General features: G+C 50.6%; 1 protein-coding gene across 5 annotated transcripts in view; it reads left to right on the top strand.

Annotated features, from left to right (window-relative positions):
- The window catches only part of LOC142579799 (uncharacterized), a 210873-nt gene that overhangs the window by 12416 nt on the left and 182328 nt on the right, over window positions 1–16129 (top strand). For 4 of the 5 annotated variants that reach the window (XR_012827449.1, XM_075690372.1, XM_075690374.1 and 1 more), the window contains exons 1-2: window positions 4436–4735; window positions 7470–7558. Coding sequence is in view for 4 of the 5 variants with exons in the window: in XM_075690372.1 (XP_075546487.1) it covers window positions 7541–7558 (18 nt within the window). In the remaining variant the exon portion in view is untranslated. Of the gene's footprint in view, window positions 1–4435; window positions 4736–7469; window positions 7559–16129 lie in introns of those variants that run through there. The other variant, XM_075690373.1, reaches the window with a different exon arrangement.

Below are 16129 nucleotides of genomic sequence, written 5' to 3'. Positions count from 1 at the left end.
GAAACAGCATCGCTCGGGGCCAAGATCAACTACTGGGAACCGTGCCAGCCTCCCGTTGCACTTTCGGGGAGAGTCAAGCAGGGGGCAGGGGGGGGAGACAATAGCTCTACGTGCGCCGCATGAGGTGGAGGTCGCCAGCCTATCTGACGGGTCCGCTAACGTGGTAGACGCGCCCCGGGGCACCATAACCGGAATGCGACGGCGATTGGCTGTGGTCGGGGAACTTGAGAGATGCCAAGAAAAGCGTGCGTCCATATCCAACAGCTTCTCCTCGATCCGGCAGTTCGAATTGGCCGGTGAACTCAATTCGCTGGCCATGAGGAACGCTGATGGAACATGTAGTGTACTGGTGACAAGCTTCGTGTGACAAATTTTTGTATCCAGGGCCCTGCAGAGCATACGTGAAACAAACGAAACGACGTAGCGCTGCACCATGTGCAAGCGCAGGCTCTTGACCCCTGACTCACCAGACTATTATAATGTCAAAATCAACCCTGTTTTCTTTTTGTTTTCCCAATTTTGATAAAGCAGTTCGAACGAGCTTTCTAAACAGCTTCCCATATCTCCCTGATTGCCGACATGGCCAGAGGGATATTGTCGTTGCAAAAAAAAAAAAAAACATGAGAAAGTTAAACAAATAATGAAAACAAATATCATAGACACAAGCAAAGTTTTGAAACTACAAGTATGAATTCCAGCCCATAATAACATTTCCTTCTCGTTAGCCAAAGGAAGGGAGGTAATACGTCGGTTTACCGAAACAACCGGCTCAAACCATCAGCGTTCCCATTTAACCTGCCGCTTTTGTCACAGACGGTGATGTTATCTTTCTGGAGAATTAGACTTTGTCTGAGGAAGCGTCCGTTCTTGGATGACATGTGTCTTAGCCAGGTCAGAGGACAGCGGTCGGTCTCAAAAGGGAATTTCGCTCCGTACAGATAACAAGACAATTTCTGTACCGCCCAAACTAAGCCGGCGCATTCTTTTTCGGAAGCGGTGTACGCCTCTTCTGTGCACGTTAATTTTTCGCTAGCATACTGTACCGGATGCTCCTCTGCGTCTTTGCCCAGCTGGCTCAGGACCCATGCGAACCCCTTGTCACTAGCGTCGCACTGCACGATAAATTCCTTAGAATAACTGGGGGTCCGACGCACTGGTTCTGAGATCAGAACCTCTTTCAGGTGCTTAAATGCGCTTTCTTTGGCCTCATTCCATCAAAATTTTTCGGGCTCTCCCTTTCGGAGGGTGTCTAAGGTGGGGTGGGGGTCGCCAGCTTGTCTGACGGGTCCGGTAACGTGGTAAGAAATTTGTAATGTACCACTGCTAATATCCCACGAACCCCAGAGAGGCTCTGACATCCGTCTTAGTTCGTGGTTCAGGAAAGATACTGATAGGCTCTATCTTTAGTTCGGAGGGTCACCACGTTCCTTGTCCTACGACATGCCCTAGGTAGATAACTTGCGAACACCCGAATTTGCACTTTTTCGCCAGTGCCGTGAGGCCCGCGTCTCGTAGATGTGCAAGCATCTTCCTTAAGAGCTCCATGTGATCGTTCCTGCGGTTAGAAAAGATGGCCACATCATCTAAGTACAGGATTGCGTAATCTTGTAGGTCTTTCAAAACAATATCCATCAGCTTGGAAAAGCTAAACGGTGCGTTGTTAAGCCCGAAACGTTATATTAGTGGTCGAAATGTGCCAAGTGGGAACGTTAATGCTGCGTAGCGACTTGAGCTTTCTGACATGCGCACCTGCCAATACCCCCTAACTAAGTCGAACGTTGAAACGTACTGGGCTCCGCTCACCCGCTCAACTCCTTCTTCTATGTTAGGCATATGGTCAGGTTGGTTCCTTGCAATCGAATTCAATTTCCTAGAGTGCACACATGGACGCGGCTCTTTCGCGCTGTCCTCTACGAGAATCCTCGGGGAAGCGTAATCAATCTCTACTGGCTCAATGATTCCCAACTCAAGCATTCGTTTGATCTCTACTTCTTCAGACGCGTTTACCACCATGTTAACAACCTCTTCCCTTCCACAATAAGGTTTCATTGAATTGCAGTGGTAAATCATACCTTTATTCCTTTCTCCGGGAATTTCTCGGGTGTAGTTAGTGTCCGATATGTTCTGGGTAACCTTTACGGGTCCGTCCCACGGTACCTCAAGTTTGTTTTTGCGTAAAGGCCTTAGGATCATGACTCTGTGGCCTACCTTAAATATTCGCCTACGTGCATTTCTGTCATAGTAGGCCTTTTCGGTTTACTGGGCCTCTTTTAGGTTTTTTTCAACCAGTTCTCGCGAGACACTTAAGCGATCCAGCAATGTTAAAACGGAACTCACCACAATCTAGCTTTCACCTGTTCCTTCTGATAGGGGACGGATCGTCCGACCGTACACCAGGTAGGAAGGAGTGAACCCCGTTGCCTTATGTGAGAGAGTTCTCAACGCGAACAGGGTTGCGGGTCAACAGTCTTCCCAGTCTGCTTTGTGGTCATGGTACAATGCACGTAACACTCTCTTAAGCACCGAGTGCATCTTCTCAACGCTGTTTGATTTTGATGGTACACGGAGCTACGTATCAGCCGCGCACCACACCTCTCCAGGAGCGTCGTGGTTAAACCAATTGTAAATGCTATCCCCTAGTCAGCGTGAATGTCTGCAGGAAAACCGATTCGCGCAAACGCCGACAATAGAGGGTCGACTATCTCGGTGGAGCTCAGTTCCTTCAAAGGAATCGCTTCAGGAAACTTTGTCGTGGTACAGAGCATGATCAAAGGTACTTGAACCCTGATCGGCTCGGTGGCAAAGAACTGACTGTGTCGATCAGCAACTGACGGATTGCTCCGTGATTAAGGGAACCAACTTTAATGGTGCCTTGCCGTGCATCTCCCGGCTTCTCAACTTGCTGTCACGCGTCAATAGACGGTACATAATTTTCCACATACTTATAGCATCCTGGCCAGTTATATTCTAACAAGAGCTTCGCCTTCGTTTTGATTCCTAAATGGCCCGACCAGCCATTTCCGTGACACAAAGTCAGAAGATCCTCCCGATACCTCTCCGGAACGATTAACTGAACGAGGATACGGCCCTTACGATCTCGGTAGTGTCTATACAGCAGTCCTCCCTTTTCGTGGATGGTAACGCTGCGCCTAGCTATAACCTCTTTCGCGTTGTAGTGTAAACGTGTCAGTCTGGTCCCTCTCTTGCTCTACGCTGAGCGACTCCCAGTCCACCTGGAGAAGCCTGTCAAGGTCCCTAGAGGCAGGTGAAAGTACAGAGCTGCTCTCCCTTTCTGTTACTTCCACTGACGACCGTTCTTCGCTACGCGAGTTTTCTAGCGAGATCTATTTATTTGGCACCTCTGCTGTCATGCTGTTTTCTTTCTCCTCCGTTGTCCGAGGTTCTACTGGGGAAGGCGCTTCCTGGCGTTCCGCCACCGCTGCACTGGGGTGCTCGGTCAGTTGAGCGGTGATTTGGCATGCTTGCGAGCGGGTTAATACCTGCACCCTGCCTTCCCCGAACTCCTGACCGCGATACAGTAACAAACGCTTCGAACAGTTTGAAAAGAGATACGGGTAGTCCATTGGTAGCGCCTTCGAAACGCCTGCCTCTGTCTCTAGTCCTCCGAAAGGACCGGAAATTGTCACTCGTGCTATTGGCACACCCACGCTGTGTTCCTATAGCAATGATTTGATCCAAGTTACCTTCCCTGTATAGTCCCTGGCGTTTAGAAAAGAAGGGTGATCTAGGTACATGAATGGTCCACTGTGCCTTAATACCTTACAAATTTTTCCGTTAATCCGTAGCTAATGGAGGTATGGATGGAGAAGCTCCAAGCTTTCGTCGCTTCCGCCCACGTAGGAAAGAAGGACTAGAGACGCCGCCCACCTCGGACGATTTTACCGTCGGCTCATTCCAACTAATAAAGTTTATTCCTCCTCCTCCTGCCATCCGAGGCATAGTGACTGTAATGTGTGATGCACGACATGGTGTTAGTGGTCGGGATGGTCAGGAAAAGACGACAAAGAGTGCGCGCGCCGAGGCGAATTCCGTGCTGGAAGGAGAAAAACCACAACGCCGAGGAGCGTCCGGCACGTGAACGCGCGGCGCAAGAAAAGCAACTAAAAGAAGAAAAGCCAACCAATTAAGAAAATCCACGGAGCGTCAACCAACCAATGAGAAAACGACGAAACGGCCAGGGAGAAGAAAAAGCATGGTGCGCTGGCAGAACGGGGAGACGCAGGGGGAGACGCCGGGAGAGTTCCAGGAAGCGACGCCAGGAGAAGGTCGGCCACCGGACCGGGAGTTGGAGACGGGCCGTCGCGTTCCGGACCCGAGCCACCAGGACTTGACTCCACCGGGGCCTCCTACCAGCCCGTTCCTGTGCGTCGCCTGGCTACCCGAGTGTGCCGCCAGCTGCTCAAGCCCAGTGAGCTTCTGCGCCCGTTGGCAGGACAAGACCAGTCGGGCTACGGACCCGAGTTCTACGCCAGCTGCGCGGCCAGAACGCCGCCCCGTCTGTCGAGCCGCCTGCTGCCCGAGGCCGGCGTTCGAGCGTCTGTGCCCGTGGGCAGGACGAGAGCAGTCGGGCTACGGGCCCGAGCTCTACACCCAGCTGCCCAGCCAGAACGGCGCCGCCGTCTGGTCGTGTCACCCAAGCCGCCTACTTTACATCTCCAAGCCAGAGCTGGCGCGCTCCGGTCGCCCGGTCAACCAACTTACACCACAACCTTTGGTGAGACCGGCGAAACTCCTCTCGGCAGCTTGTCGACGCGTCGCCGCGTCGCGACTGTTACGTGTCCCTGCCGTCGTGGCAAGCCCGGACTCGCGCACTAGCTAGCTTCATGCTAGCCCCAAATGTCTGTCTTAATGCCGTGATGTCTATTTGAGTGTTTATTTTATTCTTTCTATTTCTTTCTATGATTTATTTTGCGCTTCTAGTTTGATTAAAAGTTTTTGTGTGTGTGTTTTTCAAACCAACGGCTTTGTCCACAATTGGGTTCTCAGAGGCTCCGCCTAAGAGAAGCGTTAAAACCTTTGAGTACAGGAACCTTGCATCACAGTGATCGAGGCCCTGGCAGTGATAACATCGGACCGGTCGCCTCTTTTCGAACTCTGGAGTACCAACGTTCTTTGTCCGCTCCTCGGGAGGGCTGCTAGCTCCTTTATCGTAGCTCCCTTCCTGAGATTTTTCATCGACTTGGCTCTCTCGGTAGCTTTTACCTGTGTGTCATTTTCTTGTGGTAGGTATACCTTCTCAGATTATCCCTACCATTTGAACGCTCGTCGTCGGTAATGAGTTTCTGTCACGTCGCGTACTCCTCAGCTAGCCGAGCCGCCTTATCTACCGTGTCTGTGGCATCTCTATTCTGCACCAAAAACTCCACTGATTGTGGAATGCTGCGGAAGAATTGTTCGAGACAAATGCACTCTATAGTTTTGTCTCGACTTTCGCATACTTCGGTACCCTTAAGCCATTCAACAAGGTTTGTTTTCAAACCGTACGCAAACTCTGAGTAGCCTTCGTCGCTCTTATTGCTCGCTTCTCTTAATCGTTGCCTGAATACTTCCGGAAAAATTCGGTATCTTCTCAACGGCGCTGCTTCTACTTTCCCGTATTCTTCCGCGTCATTCGCCGTTAATCTTGAGATTGTGTTCGCTGCCTCACAAAGCAGCAAATCCAGCCATCGTTGTGACCAGGTGCCCTGAGCGAAATTACACCTTTCACAAGTTCTCTCGAAATAATCAAGATTAAGGCAATATCCTCTCCAGTCTCGCACGGTTTTATCCACAGTCCACCCGACATGGCTCGACCTCGATTGATCTGCTACGGGTGTCCTCTTTACTGCCTAGGTAACGTTGGAGGCGGCAACAACGTTGATCCCACGTGCACACCGTCATTCATGGTGCGGACGGTGACGCGACGTGCACGGTGGAGCTCCATTTCCAGGCGTAGTTCTCCACACCTGCCACCAATATGTTACGGGGATGTTAGGAGTATATAAAGACTGTATTTACATTATATATACAGGATGAGTCAGCGAAGACAAGATGGCTGACCACCGACAACATGCAGCAGCCAGCGTCTCGTGGTCTTCTTCCTCTGTCTTCGTTCATCCTTCCGTAACAATATATCTTTAACTTCAAACACGAGTTCTCTCAGTACGGCCCTTTGATTGGGATTCAACTGTGCCTGCTCTACTAGCTTGTCAATTCTCTCGTGCATTCTCTCGTGCATGTGCAACAGCACGATGGCGGAAACAACCCGCCGTGGTTGCTCAGTGGCTATGGTGTTGGGCTGCTGAGCACGAGGTCGCGGGATCGAATCCCGACCGCGGCGGCCGCATTTCGATAAGGGCGAAATGCGAAAACACCCGTGTACTTAGATTTAGGTGCACGTTAAAGAACCCCAGGTGGTCGAAATTTCCGGAGTCCTTGACTACGGCGTGCCTCATAATAAGGAAGTGGTTATGACACGTTAAACCCCATAAATTAATTAATTTAATGGCGGAAACAGACCGGCGTTCAGCCTCCCACTGCAGGCAGCAATGTTGTGTGCAGGCGTAGTCACCAGCGTTCCTGCTGATGTGTACGTGTTCGTTTGAGTGGGTCAGTAGACGTGAAGCCAGAGGGACTTAATATCTCACTGGCTACATTCTAATGGCGATGGCAGCGCCTCATCCCGTACTACATTGAAAAGCGACGCCTGCAACATTACTGGCGACGCTCCTACCGGTGAGCGTTGTATGGCGCCTGGTTGCTGCCAGGGTGCGGTTACTTCTGCCCAGCAAGAGTTGGCTTGCCGGCGTTGGCATCCGGTGAGCGAAAAATTGCCGAGTGTATTCTATACAGCACCAAAGTTTTTCTTGTAACACTGAAGTTGATCATACCTTGTGTTACATCCTTTACCAAGGGTTCCCTCAGATTTATCAGAATGCTAGCCAACAAACAAATATTATGAAACAGTACGCCGACAGTGCATTCCTATCATGTTAAATCTTCTCAGATTGAATTATCAAAAGTGCGAAACAATAAGGAGGATTGGCCCCGCAAGAGGCCGTGTTTCTACCAGAAAGCTCGCCTTCGTGCATACCGCTCGCCGCCAGCGTTTTGTGGCAAACAATGCGGTTACATAAGCTGCAGTCGACGAGAAGCGTGAGAACCAGTCGGCCAAGTTTGAATGCTATCGGCTTCCACTCTTGAAGGTGAAGCTTAAGCGCCCCCAAATTTTTCATGTGTGGCGTCAGGCTCGAATTGCATCTGCATGCGACGGCGTAAAGCATTTGTACGCAGAGTGCCACAGCAGTTCCGGTCACTGAACAGTTGTATAGCGTGTGATTCAGTTTCCCAACTAATGAGTCAATCTTCGCATGCTCTGAAGTAAACTTCAGGTGTTGCGCTTTTAGTTATACTCAGTAGTTGGGAACATGATGAATCCACATGTTGGTGATACTGATCCGTTTTTGCAGATCTACAAGATGTGGGGTTTTGGCGAGATAAGGATCTTCCTCTTTAGCCTGGACAACTCGAAGAAAGAGGAATGCCATGCTGCGTAAAGGTAGGTTCCTCTGAGTAGCTCCATGAAGAGCACAACCAATGGTACTTCCGCCATGAAGTTACGTGGAAACATGCGGACGAGAGGCAGTATACATAAAATAGACAAAACAATATAAATAAGTGATTAAAAAGCGACATCTCGTGTCAGCTCAACAGCTGCCACCATCTATAGCAGAACCACTTGGCCTCTTTCTCACCAATTGTGCTGGTCCGTGGCAATATTACCAGATGTATGTAACGTCAGAAATCTATTAATATTCATCGGAGGCAGAGGTATCCATCATATTACTGCTAGTTGTTTGACAATGATAAAAAACGTAACAGTAAAATAAAAAGAATTATTTTTAGCAGATATTTTAAAGCTGCGTTTTCGTCTTGTCAGGCAGTCAGGGTCAGGGGGATACCTTAGGAGAGCGACAGTCGGCACCGGACTTTATTATTTATTTACACCTTATAAGTGCGTGCAATCCACAAGACCTTTAAAAGGAGAAAAATATTTTGCTTTTCCATCATGACACAACCTTTTCTCTTTTTTGACATGTGGAGAAAAGGCGAGCTGGTTCCAGTGCTATTCCTCTCTTTCGGTAACATATACTTTGTTACATGCGTTCCCTTCTCTAGTTGACTAAACTGAGGGCTACAAAACAATTTGAAAATAAATTATCAAGCCTAATATTATCAAAGTTGTGTGCGTAGCTGTGACCAAGCGAGGTTTTGGTGTTTCAGACGTACCGGGTTTGACGGGAGGTCTCTCATGCATATATAAAAAGACACGGACACACTCTTAAGATGAAGCTGTATCTCGACATCTCCTGTATGTTTACATGATAGCGGAGAATTAAATTTTCTTAGCATCTACGGGACTGACTCTTGAGAGCTCTGTTGGATTAAAAATATATATTAATCTTTATCAGGAAGCTGATCTTAGTTTTGGTCATTTTTTGCTAATTATACTGTAAAAATGGACGGCAACTCATCCATCTTTAATACGTTGCGAAACCTCGGATCCTTCCGAGATCCTTGCAACATTTGCCTCTTCAAGGTTGCGTGAACGCATAATGCCTAATCGCGACATTGCATCCGTGTCTTCCCTAAGACCTCCCGGGCTATGGGCTGCAGTTCACCCACCCAACGAGCTATCTTTCCTTTCATTTCGGCCATCTTAAATATGTACGTTAGTGCTTCATAGTCTGTGTATACCTTGAGCTTTGCACCTTCCGAATATGAACGGAAGTAGCGGATGGCTTTTAAAATGGCGAGCGCTTCTTTTTCTGTTGTGATACAGTTCATTCAGTTTTGTTAAATGTGCAGTTGTAGTATTCAACTGCACGCAGCTGTTGGTTTGCTGGTCGTGATGAGTCTCTCTGATGTAAGACTGCTCCCGTTCCATAGTGTTTTGATCGCACCGCTGGTACGATCTGTTGGGAACTCGGCGCTGACGCCCGTGGTTGTACCTGGGTCGCAAGCCCCAAGGGTAGCGTTGGCCTGGCGGCCTGGGGTACAACTGGAAGCATCCGAAGGTCCCGGCAAAGCATGAGTCGACTGGTAACTACAAAACAACTTGTTTATTTTAACATCTCAGAGAGTTGGCGGTCAGGTTGACCGAAGTAGAGAGACGGGAGAGCACTTCACTCAACAGAAGAAATCGGAGCCCCCCTTTTGGCGTCCGGGGGCAGCTGTTTTTATACTCTCGCAGTTGAGGGCAAGAAGGAACCCCTCAAAAGACGAGCACGTGAATGTACAATGGGCTAATGGTGACGCACACTGTCGTAGCGATGCCGTAGCACCATGTCGAGCACGATCTCGTAGCACCCTGTTATAGCGCTGCCGTAGCACCATGTCGAGCACGATCTCGTAGCACCCTGTTGTAGCGCTGCCGTAGCACCATGTCGAGCACGATCTCGTAGCACCCTGTTGTAGCGCTGCCGGTCGGGCACAATGACTGTAATGAGGGGATGATCCCTGCTTTCGCATCGCCTGGTTCTGGCACAATGACTGGAATGCGAGGGTGATCCGCTGCGGTCGCATCGCCGCAGTCGCGCCTGGAAACACCTGCCGATGAGCGTTGCGGTGACGACGATCGGGCCAAAATGTCTGCCGCCCCGCCGCAGTCGCGCCGGCAAAACCACGTGTCGCAGGCGAAACGCAACAGACCGCCCCGCCGGGGGAAGGAGATCCCGATGGACAGGGGACTGCATCCGCTGTCCGGAGGGATGTCGCTCGATGATGCTCATAACCGAAGTCGGGCGTCCCTCGACGTTTCTTGAGCGCAGCGCACAGAGAAGGCCTCGTTCTCTAGTTCAGGTTCGCACGGGACACTGCAAAGTGACTTCGGGAAAGTTCACATTTTTGTTCTCGTTCCCGGCAAGCGTTAGAACTACGCTGAAACTCAACCGCTCAGTCAGCAAGCACGGCACAACCCTCACTAAGCCCTGCCAGGCTCTTTCCCCCTTTTATACCACTGCCTAGTTCCTTACAGTAGTCTAGCATCACTCAGAACGCGTCCACAAATTGAAAAATTGCACTAGAAAGCATATCATCACTTTGAAACACTAAACAAAAGCAATATGTTAAAAAAAATCCTGCCTCAGGAAGAAAAACATCAGTAACAAACAATTTTGAGGCTGATTCCTACGTTAGGGGCTTCGACTTAAGCCATCGGCGTTACCGTTGAGACTCCCCTTTTTGTAACGCACCTCAAAGGAATATTGTTGTAAAGCGAGGCTCCAGCGCAGGAGGCGGCCATTTTTGGGAGAGATGGTCTGCAGCCATTGGAGAGGGCAGTGATCCGTCTCAATGATAAACCTTGAGCCGGCTAGATAGCATGACAATTTCTGAACGGCCCACACGAGACACGCACACTCTTTCTCGGTGGCGCTATACGCCTGCTCACGACTGGTCAGCTTACGACTAGCATACAGGACGGGGTGTTCTACTTCTCCCTTTTCCCGTTGGCACAGTACAACGCCCATGCCTCGCTCACTAGCATCGCACTGAACAATGAACCCTTTTGTATAGTCTGGCGATCGTAGCACAGGCTGGTTTGTTAGGGCACTCTTTAGGGCGCTAAAAGCTCTTTCCTTTGTCTCGTCCCAGACGACTGTTTGAGGCTCTGTCTTTCTTAGAGCATCCGTCAGGGGAGCCGCGATATCAGAGTACCTAGGGATGTACCTCTGATAGTAGCCGGCGACACCTAAGAACGACCGAATATCGGTCTTTGTGCGCGGTTGCGGAAAGTCTCGCACAGCGGCCACTTTTATTTCAGAGGGGCGGCGACGACCCTGACCAATCACGTGACCGAGGTAGACAACCTCGGCCTGTGCTAACTGGCACTTAGGAGCCTTGACTGTCAAGCCCGCTTCGCGCAGGCGGGTTAGCACTGCCCGCAAGTGTGCCATATGCTCAGACCAGGATGCGGAGAATATCGCTACGTCGTCTAGATACGGTAAAGCGAATTCTTGCTGTCCCCGCAACACTTTATCCATGAGGCTTGAAAAACAGTATGGCGCGTTCTTCAAACCAAAACTCAACACTTTAGGACGGAATGTTCCCATTGGTGAAATGAACGCCGCATACCTACTAGCCTCTTCTGTAAGTGGAACCTGCCAATAACCCCTGACAAGATCTAGGGTGGAAATAAACTGAGCGCTACTAACTTTCTCAAGGCGCTCCTCGATGTTAGGGATCGGATAAATTTGATCCTTAGTGATGGAATTAAGCCTGCGGTAGTCGACGCAAGGACGAGGTTCCTTGCCCGGTACCTCAACTAAAATCAAAGGGGAGGTATAATCACTCTCACCTGCCTCAATAACACCGAGCTGTAGCATTTTCTTTACCTCAGCCTCCATAATATCGCTCTGGCGGGGTGACACCCGATACGCCTTGGATCGTACTGGCTCTGGGGAGGTAAGTTCTATATCATGAGTAAGTACAGAAGTCCTACCAGGCCTCTCAGAGAACAGACCTTGAAACTCTTGTAATAGCTGGTGTAGTTCGGTTTTCTGCTCGGGCGACAGCGGTGCTTTACTGATAAGGTCACTAATGACTTGACCGGTGTCTTCCCTGTTCGTCACTGAGCCTAGTCCCGGAAGCTCGACCGGAAGCTCTTCAGGAACGTTTACCATCATGCACACCACTGCTTCCCTTTGTCTATAAGGTTTGAGCAGATTACAGTGGTAAACTTGCTGTGCTTTCCGCTTTCCTGGCAGACTTACCACGTAGTTAACGTCCGACAGTTTCTGAACAATTCGTGCTGGGCCCTCCCACTGCACCTCTAGTTTGTTGTTTAGCGATGTGCGCAATATCATGACCTCATCGCCAACCTCAAAACGACGGGCCCTGGCTGTCCGATCATAATAAACCTTGGCCCTCTGCTGGGCCTTTGTCATTGCTTCACCTGACAACTCCTGTGCCCTTCTTAAGCGTTCGAGGAGCTTAAGCACGTACTCCACCACGACTGGGTCGTCGCCCCTACCTTCCCACGATTCTCGAAGCATGCGAAGCGGAGATCGAAGCGAGCGACCGTACACCAGTTCAGCCGGCGAAAACCCCGTAGCCGCATGCGGCGCGGTCCTTAAAGCAAACATCACCCCAGGCAGACACAGCTCCCAGTCAGTTTGATGTTCAAAACACAAGGCTCTCAACACGCGCTTCATGACGGAGTGGAGCTTCTCAACGGAATTCGACTGTGGGTGGTACACTGAGCTGTGTAACAGCTTTACCCCACACCTTTCGAGAAAAGTTGTCGTCAAAGCGCTAGTAAACACTGTGCCCTGATCTGATTGGATTTCCGCAGGAAAACCAACTCGCGCAAATATGGACAGTAGTGCATTGACTATCTCAACTGAGCTGAGTTCTTTAAGCGGCACTGCTTCAGGGAACTTTGTCGCTGGGCAGATCACAGTCAAAATGTGTCTGTACCCCGTGGCTGTTACCGGCAGAGGTCCCACAGTATCAATAACGAGCCGTCTAAAAGGCTCCGTAATGATAGGTACCAATTTCAACGGCGCCCTCGATTTGTCCCCTGGTTTGCCCACCCGCTGACAAGTGTCACATGTCCTCACGAAATGGTCTGCGTCCCGAAAACACCCTGGCCAATAGTACTCTTGCAAGAGACGGTCCTTAGTTTTCTTAACTCCTAGGTGTCCGGACCACGAACCCCCATGCGTCCAGCGCAACAGATCCTGACGATAGCATTGTGGAACGATCAGCTGATCGAACTCCACTCCTCTGCGGTCTAGATACTTCCGGTACAGGACTCCACCTCTTTCCACAAAACGCGCAGTTTTCCTGGCGATACCTTCTTTGACATTGCAGCGTATGTTTTCTAGGCTACCATCCTTCTTTTGCTCGGCTATCAAAGCCGACCGGCTGACTTTTAGCAACCTATCAAGTCCGTCTGACGTAGGCGCGATGAGCAAATCAGTAGATAGCTCTTCTAACTTTCCCGCGTCGGGCGTTTCCTCTCCAGTATCTGGCGCCTTTAACGTTACAGACTCAAGTTTATTCAGTTCGGGCGTGCTCGGAATATCAGCTTGCTGCGCCTCTGACCCTTTTTCGTTGTTTGATAACGTCGGCCCCGCAACTACCGCCTTTGCAGCGAGCTCCCGAACCTTCGATCTGGTTAAGGCCTGAACACTAGCTTCACCAAACAAAAGCCCCTTCTCGCGCAGGAGGTGATCGGACCTGTTTGAAAATAGGTACGGGTACTGGGGGGGCAGCATAGATGACACTGCCGCCTCCGTCTCAAGCGCTCCGAAAGGTCCTTCAATAAGCACTTTTGCTACCGGCAGACACACGCTATGAGCTTCCACGGCTTGCTTGATCCATGCGCACTCGCCCGTGAACATATGGGGTTCTACATAAGACGGGTGAACTACATCCATCGTAGCTGCGGAATCGCGAAGCACTCGGCACTCTTTCCCGTTCACGAGGAGGTCTCGCATGTAAGGCTCGAGAAGCTTCATGTTCTCGTCAGTGCTGCCTATGGAAAAAAACACAACTTTTGGTGTTGTTTCCGGACACTGCGCCGAAAAGTGACCCGGCTTCTGGCACGTATAACAAACGCCCGCTCGCCTCATCTCGAACCGCTTTCTGCGTTCGGCTTCGGCTGCCGCCGTCTCTTTACGTTTGGTCGGACTGCTTTCACTTGCATCCTCACTACGCGTGTTCCCCTTTGCTCTCATGGGTGTGAACTTCGGCCTCTCAAACTTCGAGCCAAATTCACCCTTTTGACCGTCCTTAGCTCCGCGAGCCCGACGCGTCACAAACTCCTCGGCTAGCTCAGCGGCTTTAGCCACCGTACAAACGTCTGGCCTATCCAAGACCCAGTATCGCACGTTCTCCGGTAACCGACTATAAAACTGTTCTAGCCCGAAACACTGCAGAACTTTATCGTGGTCACCAAACGCTTTCTCTTCTTTGAGCCACTCCTGCATGTTCGACATAAGCCTATACGCAAACTCTGTATATGACTCACTTTTGCCTTTCTCATTTTCCCGAAACTTCCGACGGAACGCCTCCGCAGACAGCCGGTACTTTTTTAGAAGACTCGATTTCACTGTGTCGAAATCCTCTGCCTCCTCTCTATCCAAGCGAGCGACTACGTCGGCCGCCTCGCCGGGTAACAAAGTGAGCAAGCGCTGTGGCCACGTTTCCCGAGAGAACCCCTGCTTCTCGCACGTTCGCTCAAAGTTAACCAGGAACAAACCAATGTCCTCTCCAAGCTTAAACGGCCGCATCAGGTCAGTCATTTTGAACAATACGCGTTCTCCTGCACCGTGTGCCTGACTTCCATTACGAGCGCGTTCCATCTCTACCTCAAGACGCTTCATTTCCAAAGCGTGTTGACGGTCACGCTCTTGTTGCTCTCGCTCTTTCTGTTCTTTACGTTCACGCTCTTCTTTTTCTTTCTGTTCTTTACGTTCACGCTCTTCTTTTTCTTTTTGCTCTTTAAGTTCGCGCTCTTCTCTTTTTGCAGTCTCCCTCTCTTCAATGGTCTCAAGGCATTCCGACAGCTCGTCATCCTCAGCCTCTAACTCAAGAATAGCCTTTAGCAGTTCAGGTTTTCTTAGTTTGTCTGAGACATCCAGACCCAACTCTCTTGCAAGCTCCAACAATTTCGGTTTGCGCAACGACTTCAAATCCATGGCTGCTCTGAATGCTGCTTTCTCTACTGCTTACTATTGTCTTGCCGCAAACTAACCCGGCAGCAACGACAACCACAATTACCAGCTCTGTTTCTGACACTAACAATAGTCTGGCAAAGCTCAGAAGAAGAAAGTCCCGCACTCACCAAACCTCGCAGGCAGGAATTCCGCGCAGTCGTTCCGCTGCAGGCAACCAGTCGTCACACAGGGCTCGTTGCACTGCTCCCGGATCGTCGTTGAGCTGCTCAGCATACAGTCAACTGCATCTCTTCGCTGCTGGCCTCCGTTGTCGCGATCTCACCGCTGGCAGACAGTTGTTTGAAGTCGGAGGCGATCTCACCGCTGGCAACCAGATGTTTGGATCGCACCGCTGGTACGATCTGTTGGGAACTCGGCGCTGACGCCCGTGGTTGTACCTGGGTCGCAAGCCCCAAGGGTAGCGTTGGCCTGGCGGCCTGGGGTACAACTGGAAGCATCCGAAGGTCCCGGCAAAGCATGAGTCGACTGGTAACTACAAAACAACTTGTTTATTTTAACATCTCAGAGAGTTGGCGGTCAGGTTGACCGAAGTAGAGAGACGGGAGAGCACTTCACTCAACAGAAGAAATCGGAGCCCCCCTTTTGGCGTCCGGGGGCAGCTGTTTTTATACTCTCGCAGTTGAGGGCAAGAAGGAACCCCTCAAAAGACGAGCACGTGAATGTACAATGGGCTAATGGTGACGCACACTGTCGTAGCGATGCCGTAGCACCATGTCGAGCACGATCTCGTAGCACCATGTCATAGCGCTGCCGTAGCACCATGTCGAGCACGATCTCGTAGCACCCTGTTGTAGCGCTGCCGTAGCACCATGTCGAGCACGATCTCGTAGCACCCTGTTGTAGCGCTGCCGGTCGGGCACAATGACTGTAATGAGGGGATGATCCCTGCTTTCGCATCGCCTGGTTCTGGCACAGTGACTGGAATGCGAGGGTGATCCGCTGCGGTCGCATCGCCGCAGTCGCGCCTGGAAACACCTGCCGATGAGCGTTGCGGTGACGACGATCGGGCCAAAATGTCTGCCGCCCCGCCGCAGTCGCGCCGGCAAAACCACGTGTCGCAGGCGAAACGCAACAATAGTGAGAAGCGTCGGTATTCAATTTGAAGGGCAGCGCAATGTCTGGTAAGCACAACACAGGATCAGAACAAATTATTCCAAACAATTCTCGGTAGGCGTCATCCCATTCTTCTGTCCAACAAAAGGGAACATACTTCTGAGTCAGTCTTGTCATACAGCTAATTTTGAGAGCATAATCTTGAATGAATGCTCATAAATGGCCCGCCAAGCCTAAAAACACGCGAAGTGGGTGTACATCATAGGGCTTTACTTGTTTTGCTATGCGAGCCACTGATTCTTCTTTCGTATTCTTCGTTCTTCCGCCCAAAA

Source organism: Dermacentor variabilis, chromosome 4 (genome assembly GCF_050947875.1).
Source record: "Dermacentor variabilis isolate Ectoservices chromosome 4, ASM5094787v1, whole genome shotgun sequence".
Classification (NCBI taxonomy): Eukaryota; Metazoa; Arthropoda; class Arachnida; order Ixodida; family Ixodidae; genus Dermacentor; species Dermacentor variabilis.
The sequence above is the reverse complement of the archived record's forward strand: the minus strand, read 5'-3'. Positions and strand labels throughout refer to the sequence as shown.